Raw genomic sequence first — 13,102 nt, forward strand, 5'->3', positions numbered from 1 at the left:
ACTGGCCTAGCCTGACAAGGTAGCCAGGGAAATGATTGCCTGCTGTGTCTCCCCTTTTAAATTAAAAGCTGGATTTGGGTGATCCTGCATGCCTTGTTTGCTGTTCCATTGCCAGTAATGGCCTCTGCAATCAGAGTGAGCAATCCTCATCCGTCTCAGTGCAGAGGCAGCTAGGTCATGCCAGAGTGGCAGTGGCATGAACTGGGTTTGCCTCCTCCAGAGCTGGGTAGTGGAGCAGAGATGCCCCTGCAGGGATGGGGACAAGCCAAGCCCTGCTCTGGTCTGGCTTGTAACACAGTGCCCAGTCAGAGCCCTGCCGTGCTCTCTGTCCCAGCCCCTCTGCTGCTTCATTTTGGCAGATCCATGGGTGCAGATCCACACCCATCTTAGCAGTGGGATGACAACCTTTTCCCCTGAAGGGCTGCAGAGCCCTGCCTAGTTTGCTGCTGGACAACCTATAACACCTGAGTGATCTCTGCAAAACTGAATTATGTGCCCTTAGAAAAGAAGAAAACAAGCTGCCCTTGATTTTCACACCCTACAGGTCTCTGTTGAGCCAGGCTTATGCTCTCCATCAGCCCATCCCCTCCAGGGAGTCTGGGAGGGGAAGGTGGACGCTGCAGTGCCTAACTCTGCCCCAGCTCCCTGGCCTTGGAGCAACCCAGGGCACAGGTCTGGGGAGCACCACTGTGCAGAGGTGGAATCCAAGCCTCTTGGTTGTGAGGGTACTAATCCTGCATGAGATTTGTTGCCAGCATGATCCACTGGTTTCCATGGGTGTCCTCTATCCCTGGTGGTCCAGGTTTTCCAGCTGTTGATATTGGACTTTAAAATCAGGGCTTGGCTCCTGTGCCAACACTTTGAGGGGCAAGGCTGGAAAAAAAAGATTTTTTCACCCATTGGTGTCGTACAGATGCAGCAGTTCTTTCTGTTTCTCGCAGACCAGATGCAGGGGCTAGGTTTCAGCTTTGTGAGCCTTTCTGCTGCCCTGAGGACTTGTGTTTCCCCAACATTGGTGGCCAGTCCTGGAATATTTATTTCTGCCATTCACACAGGTCACAGCCCCTGCTGTTTCTGGGACCAAGCAGGCCATGGTGTGAAGGCTGCACCCCTGGTTTCAGTATCTGTGACTGCTGGGAGCTCACAGGAGCTGGTGCAATCCACATCCCCTCACCCTGGTTTGCTCCAATGAAAAAAAAGGCTGTCAGGCTGGTTTTCATATGTATGCTTTTTAATATCATTAATTCCGTTACACTACACACAACCAGTAACAATGATAAATACTGCAATGGAAATGTTAAAAAAAATATTATACACGTTTTTCATGTTTTTGAAAAAAACCCCCACATTTTAAAATAAATTAATGCATAAAACTGAAAAGAGAAAACCCAAAACAAACCATAACACAACTGATCTGTTTAAGGCAATACTCTACACAGACAGGAACAAAAGTACAACAGTGTGCTACATGATCTTAATGGGAGAAAAAGAAACAAAAGAAAACCCATACAAGATGCAAATTGATGCTTCAGGAGCGAAAAAACTCCCAAAACCAGATAAAAAAACAATGGCCAAGTTAAGTGCAGCATTAATACACTCTGCATGTCAAATGATTAGCAGGTTCCTAACAAGGACTAAGGTCAAGCTACAACAAATTTATCTTCCTAATCAAAAGGTTATTCAGGTCAAACCCTACAGTTAACTCTAGTTGCATTTGGCTGTTTCAGCTATATTTCACTATATGCAAGGACAGCCAGAAATTCATCTCCTGCTCTTGTGGTTAACACAAAGGTCGGGAGGTCTCCTGTCCTGAAATGTATTTCCATTAAATAAATCCAGAAAGGATCTTGCTTTTGGTGATCCCGAAATGCTTCCCACCACTCCTTCCCCTGGGGCACCAGGCACCACACGGGGAATGGAGATCTGGAAGGCATTTGCTTAGGCTGATTTTTTCCATGCTGAGGACACAAAATGGAACTGCAGATTTGATCTGGACTTGGAGGAGTGCTGTTTCTCTGTCTGCCAGAAGTGTCCATCTGGAGCCTGCTGAAAGTACTTTTCCAGCATGGAAGAAACCCATCCTGTACATAGGCTCTGGCTACAGCCATGACATTTGCTATTAAGGTTGGTGCAGAGCTCCACACCTGCCTGGACAGTCAATGAACCCCAATTATTAATGCAGCCCAGAACTTGGCCACTGAAAGATGGACAATAATTTTAATGCCAAAAAAATTCCCTCTCTCCCTCAAAAAAGAAAAGAAAAGGGACAGTAGCCATTTTCTGCCAACTTCCTTGGGTGGATCCCCATCAGCTGCCACCCATTCAAGATTGGCAGTGCCAGATCTCACCAGCATCGACCCAGTACATTCCCAGTAAGGTGCATGTCTGCAAGGGGGGCAATGAAACTTCCTGGGACATGGTCAGAGCCTCCTATACTGCCCTGCTAGAGTGCATGGGAAGGAAACCATGAAACACAAGGAAAGAAACCGAACTGGAATTACTAGACTCGTGAAGGCCAACTACTGTCCGGGTTGCCTTGGGTTCAGGTGGGAAAGTGGGATGCAGAACTGGGCTGAGAATCACTTTGGTGCAACTGCCTCTGATGCTCATCACTAGTGCATGGGGCAGGGGGAAGAAAGGCGATGGCTGCTTTGAGAAAAGGGGAGTGGAAGGAGGACGTGTGTGCAATATAACAAGGCTTGCAATTCTAGGACTAATCACTAGACACAGATACCGAAGATTACTTGTTTCAACTAGCTATCTTTCTACTGTGGTTGCTCCTTCCCCCATTTCCTGGTCTGACTCTTCTTCAGTTTGGGAAGCCATGGCTGTTTGGCATGATGGCCGGTGCTGACCCTCCCACCCCAGTCCTCGCCCAGCTCATGGGGTGTCTCTGCTACAGGTTGGACAATAAGGTCTGGAAATCGCATCAGGAACAGACCAGCTCTGCACGCCAGCCAGCACCTGCTTTCAGACCTTTCAGAAACCTATTTAATGGCAGCTCATCTCCCTTATTAAACTGAAGGTTCAACAACCTCTGCGGAAGGAGTAAAAAGGGTTTAAAAAGTGCAAAAAGGGGAGGGGAAACCCCCAACTTTCTGAATTGTCTCCCCTGCGAAGACTTCATCCTCCACCAGAGTCTTTCTTCTAGCAGAACTACAGCCCCACCAGTGTCTCACAACACCCTGCCCCAGTGCAGCAAGAGCAGAGCCAACAGGCTGCCCTCTAAAGCCTCTGCTGCAGGACTCCAGCCCACACCAGAAGCATATGGGCTGGCAGGTCTGGGACCTGGTCTGCAGACCTGGACCCACAGCACTGAGGCCAGGAGGGTGAAGGCATCCGGCTTGGTGGGCTGGATCTCACCAGGTTTTGCATGAACTTGGTGAATCCTCAGCCCCATAGCCTTCATGTGGGTGAAGAGAAACCCTACCCTGTCTGATTCTCATCCCATCATGTTCACTGACCTACAGCTGGCCTGACTTTTGCTTGGGGTTTGTCTTAGGACAGAGGCAGCCACAAGTTGAACACAGCTTCTCCATGCAAAGAAACTTAACAAATAAATCTGTGAACTGGGGGATGGATATGAAGGTCTGTCATGAAGAGTGCTTGCCCACGTTTTTCAGCTCTTTCCATGTGTACTGTATCTCTCAACAAATTGTGTCTCCCAGATCATGCCGTCTTGAGAAAGGTGGGTACCAAATGGAGTTGCAGCTTTTTTAGGTTGCAAAAACAAAAAGGCAGCCTGGGTGAAGAGCAGTGCTTCTCAAGGGAGCTCACCTGGAACAGCTGCATGGGCAGCTAGGGGAGAAATGCTGCTCTGGGAGGGTAATTATCTCTGCAGCTATGGGACTTAGCATGGCCTTTCAGTGTCCTTTTCTTTTCCTGGTGCCCACTGCACTGCTTTACAGTGACAGTCTGAGACGGCCACATTTTAATGAGGTTTATTTTGTACCTTCCACTCCTTGATACAGTCCCACCACCTGTATCACCATTTGTTATTAAGGAAGTACCTCCACAGGCCAAGCACTGTCAGTGAGGTGGGCACCTTCCAGGAGCAAATCCATCCTTTGTTGGATTAGCTTTTTAGAGAAAGCAAAAGGCTCAAAGTCACCACCAGTAGCAAATGGGTCTTTACAGCAATGGGAAAAGCTGCTCTCCACAGTCACCAGGGAAAGTGCAACCTGTCCTGCCGGTGTCTGTGCTGCTTTGTGACACAGTTTGCTGCATGCCTGTGTGCGCCATGGGGCTATGCTCTGTGTGACCTGAGTCAGTCCCAGCTCTGCCTCCCCAGCAAGCTGTTACAGATGCGCTCAGACAGGCAGCATTCAGCTGCTGTCATCCTGGGACTACCAGCAATGTCAAGTACGGTAAAGGAAGGGTTGTAGCTGAAATTTTTGGGAAGCAATGCGGCAGCTCAGCTGCATAATACAGGAAGTTAAAATATGGACCACAACTCCTATGAGAAACCTCCACAGACATCCTCTAGATAATCCCAGGCCACAAAATCACCCTTTACACTAAATTCCTGGCCCTTCTGCTTCAGGTCTTGTGTGGTTCTGTAACAAAGGTGGGTTTGTCTGATGAATGTAGTTTGGAGCAATCCCTCTCACAGCTGAGCCTTGAAAGGAAGAGACAAGTATGCCTAGAGGTGAAAAGGAGGCTTAAAAGGAAGATGTTTCCATGCCTTCCCAGCTAGCCCTGTGGCACTGCTCCTCTATGCAGATGTTGCTTTTGAACATGCAGCCCAAGCTTGCTGAGCCAAGCAGCAGTCAGATGCTAAAGCCTATAGCATTCTAGGTAAGAGTGGCAATACCCCAGGTGGATTTTAAGTGAGAATGGAAAAGCAAAGGAGGAGCCCAGGCAGAACTACAGGTCTAAAGGGTAAGATGATTATATGGTTGCTAAAAGCAAGAGCATGAAACTGTCATGGGAATATCCCAAATATGAGCCTTTCAATTCTCCATTCCCCTTCATCACTACTTGCCATCCCAAGCTGCACACCTAAATTCCTTAATTCTGCTTTCAGTGGATGGTGCTGTTGGGCCACCAGATCTTTGTACATGTTCCCTCTGGGAGCAGGCAAACTCAGAAGCCAGTTGTGCAAGAGTCAGCTGCCAAGTAACAGGATAACATATCATTGACAAACATCTTTCTCCAAAGATGTTTAACTTCTGTACTAACCTCCACCCTGCTACCTTCTGGCATGTGTGAGGAATATCAGAAGATGGTAAACAGAGAGAAAGCAGAGTAGTACTTTGAAAATAGCAATTCAATTTCTATAGTATGGTATTTATGTCCTGCTTGCAGAGCTGTCCTATGAATAGTGCCTCACACACTTGGCAGTATCCATGCAAGATGGTGGTAGCACTTTGGGAAGGCAGATTTCTCCCATGTGCTCCAGAAGGGAATGGACATCAAGAAGGGATGTGATTTGCCTGAGGTTAGAGCAAATACCAATAGCAGCAAGGAGCCCAGATCTCACTTTTGTGCTCTAACTGACCAGGAGATCCACCAGGGCTGTATTTGGCTGCAGTGCCAGCTCAGGGACAGGGTGTTTCGCCTGAAAGCAAGCTTTACTCCCTGCTGGCCATCAGCACTGCACTGAGACAGATCAACTTGGGCAATTGGGATCTGCCCTGGGCCAAGACAGCACTTGGCAATCTTTCTAGTTATTGCCTGTTTTCCTTTTCCTGTTTTCCGTTTGTTGCCCAGCTGGGTCTTTCCTTTCTTCAAAAGCATCTTCATGTTTCTGTTGAGTCACACACAGGGCACTGCATTTTTCAAGCTTCCTGCATTCTCCTGTACAGCCTGCAGGCCAGCCCAGGATCAGACTGTGCATGGAAAAGATAGGATTCTGCTCAGGATTGCAGACCTGTGTGTCAGCCAGTGAACCACTGAACACAGTGGGTGCCTCCCTTTGGGACAAGAGCCGGTGAAACAAACAGAAGGAGCTGAGTCCATCTTGTCTGTGGGGAAGCTGTGCTGAAGTCCCTTTCAAAGTCCTTGCAGCAGGAATGGTCACCTGCTTTTGCAGTTGCAAGGCATCTGCAGGCAGGACAGCCAGAAGAGCACAGCAGATCCAATGGCCAAGCACACATGCCAGGGACAGACATGTGGCAATGTTAGATATTACCCAGTGGCTCTTTCAAGGGTTGACTTCAAGATGTGTCTGGTAAGATATCAAATGAGCTTTCAGGATGGGCATCAGCCTCCTTTCAGCCAAAGTTTATTTACAAACACCAGAAAAGCAGACATGACCATGCTATCTACAGACCTTCCTCAAGACTAGGAGGATGTTCCTCCTCCCAGAGACACCTGGAAATGTGGAGTTTGCAGACAAGAGAGACAGAATAGAGTGCTGAGACAGTGGAGTTCAAATTCAGCTCACATTAAAGGATACTAGCTGATATTTTAGCAGATTAACATCTGATAAAAGAAAAGGATCTGCTGAAACTCACATTATTTGGTGACTGACATTACATAAAATCCTAACAAAAACTCAGTCTGGCTTTAGGAGGCATCAAATGCAAATTCCTTTGTGGAGGCACCAGCATCAATATCCTTACATCCTGTTTGCATGGTAATGTAGGTAGACAGTGATGCAGCATTTCATACTCCATGGTATTCCTCCCCTTGGTTTTCTGTACAACTTTGGATTGAAAATGTGGCCTGAGAGGGCCACCTTGTTTGGTGCAAAGACTGGAGGAAGGAACAATTTTTTTCTTGCATGCCATCTGCATTTAAGAGATCACCTAGCAGCTCTGTAGATTTTGTAGAAATGCTGTCACATAGAGTCAGAGTCTGTGCTCTTGCCTTCTTCTTCTGGCCATGGTGGCAGAGACTGGTACAAGGAGAGCAGTCCCAGGATAGCCATCCATCTCCACATCTTCTCAGGAAATCACCACAGCATAACCTCCAACAAGGGTTGCTTGAGCAGAGAGGCTGGATCAGATGATCCTACTGTGGCTCCTTCCAGCCTTACACATTCTGTGACTCTGAGGGCATACAGAAAACCTGCTACCTTAAGCAAATGTCTGAACATGAGACCAGACAGGGGCAACCAGCCTCATCTGAGGTTGATACATACCAATGGGCAGTCCTCAATATTCCATAATGAGCCAACAAACATGCTGCATGGTCATAATCTGCTGAAGGGGCTGCAGTTCAGAAGAGTTAGTGTTGAGTTTTCTATAACAGCCACATGTGCATTGCCTTAAGCCACTCAGCCTTTCTGATAATGACCCTACACAGGTAACTACTTTTTCCCACCCTTTCTACATTATTCTCCTAATAAAATATATGAACACAAAGCATAGAGAGGAGAAGCCAAAAAATTGCCATTTTATGGTCCTGTACTGTCATGCCAAACCAACTATTTCTGCAACCAACTCCTTCTGTGCACAGGCAAAAACATGAGTTGTGCTTCAGTCTGTATTTGGAGGAAGCACCAGGTGGAACATCTGAATTAATCTCTCTCCCTCCCTAAAGGGTTGTGCTACAAGCAGATGTACATCACAAAATGCAAAGAGCTGAAGGCAGTTGCAGGGTTGGGGAATGTCTCAGGGCACATGGCAAGCAAAAACCAGCACCAGGGGCAATAAAATGACTGGGTCATGGTGCCATGGGCATGGTGTCATAGAATTACTCAGATTGGAAAAGACCTTTAAGATCATAGAATCCAGCTGTTAATCCAGCACTGCCAAGTCCACTAAGTGGAAGTCTGTCCCTCAGAAGAAAGGTGTTAACCCTGAGAGGTAACAGTGACAGCAAGCCTCATTCTATCCTAGACTGAACAGGGCAGTGCTTGGTTATAGCTGGACTCAGTGGTCTGAAGGGTGTTTTTGAACCTAGATGACAGCATAATTCTATGACGGCAGCATGATGGAGACCTGTGGGATGTGCAGCCCCCAGTGGCTGGCCCAGGTGAAGAGATGACTTGTTGCTCTAGCAGGCAGTCCAAAACGCTCTGGGCTCCTGAGCAAGGGCTGTGGGAAAGGCTGAGCATGTGCAGACCAGCTGGAAGGCACAGAGACTAACCCAGGAGGATAAATGTGATGAAGACATTCCATGATACCTGTGCTGAACTGCAAAGTCCCTCCCCAGAAGAGTGGAGATTTAAAGAGCCTTGGTCATGTCCTATAGGATTTGGTTTGACCACGGTATTTCTATTAGGTTTTGACTACATTCCTCATGAAAAAAGACTCCTTAAGGAATATTTTTCCCTTTTATCTTTCTCTCTACTCTACTGCTTCCCCTACCTCCAGACAACTTGATAACCTCAATCTGAGTTGTATTTTGGAAATATTCCCCTCAGCACTACCAGGTGGTGAGAAAAGGAGATGAATTCACTTGAGGAACACTATCCCTACAGGAGTTGGCAAGTTAACCATCATTTCTGCATGAAGAGGCAGGGATGCTCAGTAAACAGCACCATTCAAGTCCTTTTTCTCTGGCCCAGAGCAGGGTGGCAGCATGTTGTTTTAGGCAGAGGGGACAAGCACAGCTTTAAAAGTTGTCCATACCACCTAGTAAATAAGCCCAGGAATCTCGTGTGCCTGCTCCTTCACTCACTCTGTGGCTAGCATCAAGCTTTGCACCGCACAGGATGCTAAAAAAAAATCTGCTAATTATGAATAGGACTTCTTAAAGACTCAGCTCCCTTCAGATGGAGTATCTGTCTGTTGCAGTGCAGCTCAGTGACTCAGTCCTCTGTGACTCAGGAATTCTGATGGGAAGCTCAGAACTGCCCTCAGTTTTTTCCTTTCCCAGTCTACAAAGCAGGTGATAACTCCAGGCAGGTGGTCTTTCCTCCTGAAAGGCCAGGAAAACACATGAATTGTGCCTGTGGCAAAAGATTTGAACACCAAGAAAAATGCCAGCCCATCCCTTGTATATGCTGAAGCCAGTGAGAGAACATGTTTCCTAATTTCAGAAGTGATTCTGCATTCAAAACAATCTGCTGGTGAACTGGGAGCTCAGGCCAGCAACCTAATGTAACAGGTTTCCTAACTTTTCTAGCACCAAATAAAACACAACTGCTCCTGACCTAGGACCATGTCTGGCTCACTAGTCGGCAGACAGGGAGTGAACAGTACTTTCCTCTCATGGGCATCTTTCAGCTAAAGCTGTTCATTATTCTGTTGTTGCTGAAAATTCCTCTCAAGTCTGACCCCACCACACTGATGACTTCAGCATTAACAAGTCTCTCCCACAGGCACCCAGTGACACAGTGGCAAGAGAATATCAAGAGTCAAGCACTGGTAAAATGTGCTTTCTTCAACTAGCTTTTCCTGCACTGTCGTTCAGGCTGTACATCTCTAGTCCTGACTCATGTAGGATTCATTTCTTCTGAGTTGAACAAAGTTTAAGATTTTTTGGAAAGAGAAGGGTTGCACAGGTATTAAATAAGGGCTGAAGTCAGAATACGTGACTGAACTGAAGTCACAGGTATGGTTGGTATTCCTGGGCAATGAGCAAATCCTTGAGGTGCATGAGTGGATTGCAGATCAAATCTGATGTGTTTGGTGGTAATTTAATGTGGCGCTAAGGGTAGATTGCATTGGCTATGTGACACAACAGCTGTAGCTGGTACAGACTCACAGTGAAATGTCACCTACTTGTCCCTTTTGCAAGTGAATGAATTGTGTCATGCTAGTCCTGGCTAGCCTTGCCATAAGAAAGGATGCCCTGGTCCGTCCCCATTCCTGTGCCCCAGTTATAATATAATTTTGGTTATGCAAATGAAACAGGTTTAGTGAATGAATTAAGAACTGACTTCCTCTCATTGGTAAAACGCTTTGATACCTCCAACTTGCTCTAATCTTGCAAATGGATTGGTTTCAGTGGGCAGGATTACCTGACGTCCCATCTGACCTCTCCCATTCTGGAAAAAGACACTTTACAAAATATCCCCAGTGCCTAAACAAACCAAGGAGGTATCTCTGGACCCCTCTGCATTCGCTCTCCAGACCAGTCAGTTCTGCCAGGCACTGCCTGGCACTTTCAGCAACTTCTCTTTTGTTTTACCATAGTTTAAAATAAGTTATCAACCAATCATAAAATGAATTTTTTGGTTTCTCCTGGCTCCATGAACACAAAGAGGTGCACGTCCTACCATAGGAGGAAGCAATGGCTGTTAAGTTTTACAGTTATAGTGGAAAGCACTGATCACAGCCTGCCGGCCTCACTACTGGATGTGACAGGCGGTGGAGGAGGTGGCTTGGCAACACATGCAGGTAGGGTTGACCGATTTAGGGGGGATTAGGTCGAGGTCCTCGTCATCTGGGATCTCATCTAATCGGTACCCATCCTTTAGCAGCTGGATGTTCAAGTCTTGGTTGATCTGCTGCAGACAAAGAGACAGACAGTCAAACACTTGGGACTTCCTACTTCTGTTGGTCACAAGATGAAGGAGGTCCCCTCTTCTGGAATGTATTCCCCCATCATTAACAGCTACCCCACAGTCCTAGTTTTTGACCTGAGGTGAGGGTAGGCTACTAGCTTCTCCAGAACAGGAATATCTAGAATAAGATACACCATTTTGTTCTGGAATAGTTTTTTCCTGAGGACAAGCCTCAGTTAAAGTAATGTAAAAATAGTATTTACTGGCAGATGGGCAGTTCCCCCTCTCAGTCTGGGGCACACTATAGCAGTGAAAAGATGGTAAAGTTTGTCTTTGTGATCTCAGATGCAAGTTCTGTCTAACTGGATCTGTACAGACAACACTTCATCAGGGCACAGAAACAGCTCAGATTATCTGATATGGTCACTGCTCTTGGCTGTTGCCCAGGGTTTCAGAGGTATTTTATCCAAGGAAGAGATACAAGGGGGAAGAGTTCTGAGCAGTTTGTGGGTAGAATGGCTGCTCAGCACCCTGGATGCAAAATCTTACAGAAGCAGTGGCCAGAGGCTGAGCAACAAATTCATGAGTGAGTTTGGGAATATACTCAGAAACAATGCAGAGGAACTAACACGCCTGAGCTTCCTGCCTTTTCTCTTTGAAAGGGCAAGAGTTCATATCTGCAAGTCCTCCCTGGAATTTCTGCTTGCTCCAAGTAAACACACACTGAGTGACCCTGAGCGCTCCAATAACTGGAAATCACAGCACACCCTCAGATCCTTCATTTGTGTCCTTAGCATGCATACAGTTGCTGAGCTGCCATGGCAGACAACATGATGCTTTTGAACCTCATGGGTCACTGCAGGACTAAGCAGAATGAGGGAAAGTTTGAGTGAAACCAAAGGTAGCTGTGAAAACTGCTGATGGGCAGATCTCTTTGCCATGGCAGTTATGATACGGAGCCAACTGGATCACCACAGAAGAAAGCAACATGACACAGCTTCTGCCATGGCCCCTTCCAAACTCACTGAGTCTATACCACTGCTAAATTTGTTGTGTAGACATTCCTGCCTGTGCAAGGCCACTCTAAGCCATTTCTGACTGCTCTGTTTTTTTGCATTCATGGCAAGGATGGCAGGAGAGAGTATAACTCACCTCAGCTGATGAGTATCCCGAGGAGGAATATCTGGACATATCAAAGTCATCATCACTGCAGGGAAGTACAAGATACAGCAAAGAAGGAATTAGTTAGATGAGACCTGTATTCCCCACTTAGTCCTATCTTTCTTGTGCCATGAAACTGTTCTTGAGGCACAAAGAAGTTACATCAAGGGAGTCTGTAGAGCAGCTTTTATCTGTAATCCTCAGATCTTTCCCTCACAGTGCTCTTTTTTCACAGCTCTTCTCACTTGTGCTCACACAGAAACCCACCATGGCATAGGTCAGAGGGAACAGTGGAGGGCAGAGTGTGAGTGCTGCCCTCTGGCATGAAAACTCACTTAAGCTGTCATGTATATCACCTTTTTAACCTTTTGCATACCTGTCTGTATCCAGGGCTACCAGGGGCTTTTCATCTGGACTCTGGTCTAGCGACGAGTAGCCCTTATTGGGAACGACGAGCCTGAAATAATTAAATGTTGTCAATTAACCACACAGTAAAGCTCAGCAACACACACTGCCTAGGGTAAAGCTATATGATAGTTGGCTTTCCCCATTTCACTTCTTTGCAAGCCCCCACTTATTGGTGAAGATGTCCAAATGGGTGCAATTCAGAGAGAGCAAACTGTGTCTCTGGGTACCCTACAGTAGTTTCACAGGAATTAACACTAATTTCACAGACATTAACATGCCTTGGGAATATACCCCTTCCTGAAAGAAAAAACAAAAAAAAATTGGGACACTTTGCACTTCATTCTGGTTAACCTGTTTGGCTAGCATTGCTTTTCATATCAGATTGCTCATTTTTGTGTTGCCTGTCTTTTCCTGGCAAGCATACTTGACACCAGCAGTAAGTACATAGGAGAAAGAAGCTAGGTGAAGCCAGAGGCCCAGTGAGCCAAATGATCTGCTATTGGACATCAGGAATATTTATGAGGTGTCTCTTTCTGAATCCCCATGCAGGACTTTGGCAACACAACACTTCTGAGGTCTCTGAGGTCTCAGTCCTAAATTTAGTAATATTAGAAATCTGAGCTGCTGTGGCCAGCATAAGAAACCACTCAGACTAGCACTTTTTAAATTTCATTTTTTGTGATGACTTTCAGTAAATCAGAATTGTTACAAGGCTGAAGATGACTCTGCACCTTTAACTGCCTGGGAGAGTTTGTGAAATGCAGAGTTCAGAACTTCCAGGATAAAGAAAATGTGTTAATACAATGGTATCTTGTTCACAACAGAGTTCTTCCATCCAAAAACTGCAAAAATAGTTTGGTTTACATTTAAAATAAGATTAACTAAACCCAGCAAATGGAGTAAGATTCTTTGTTCAGCAGGTAAGAAACATAAAAGTGACAAAAATATTCTCTTTCAATGAGTTAACTCAGGTTTTCTCCCAAATGGTCTTTAACAATACACCATGATGCACAACGATGCTTCATGAAGAGTTTAAGAAATGTAAGTCTAAAGATGATAATCCATCTCATCCATACTCCAATTACTCTCTAACTACTTGAAATGTTTTTCTGTTTCTGCACAGAAAATTGCACCAAGCCATAAATAATTTTAGAAATAAGGAGTCCTGGCAAGCACTGTCAGTGGGCAAGC

General features: G+C 46.1%; 1 protein-coding gene across 3 annotated transcripts in view; it reads right to left on the reverse strand.

The window, feature by feature from the left end:
• Positions 1-1,213: 1,213 nt before the first annotated feature.
• Positions 1,214-13,102, reverse strand: part of FAM219A (family with sequence similarity 219 member A) — a 95,974-nt gene continuing 84,085 nt past the window's right edge. For 2 of the 3 annotated variants that reach the window (XM_063423547.1, XM_063423545.1), the window contains exons 4-6: positions 11,880-11,960; positions 11,495-11,549; positions 1,214-10,345 (exon numbers count right to left, since the gene is read on the reverse strand). In XM_063423547.1, the coding sequence (XP_063279617.1) occupies positions 10,187-10,345; positions 11,495-11,549; positions 11,880-11,960 (295 nt within the window). In that variant the 3' untranslated portion in view covers positions 1,214-10,186. The remainder of the gene's footprint in view (positions 10,346-11,494; positions 11,550-11,879; positions 11,961-13,102) is intronic. The other variant, XM_063423546.1, reaches the window with a different exon arrangement.

This window comes from Prinia subflava, chromosome Z (genome assembly GCF_021018805.1).
Source record: "Prinia subflava isolate CZ2003 ecotype Zambia chromosome Z, Cam_Psub_1.2, whole genome shotgun sequence".
Lineage (NCBI taxonomy): Eukaryota > Metazoa > Chordata > Aves > Passeriformes > Cisticolidae > Prinia > Prinia subflava.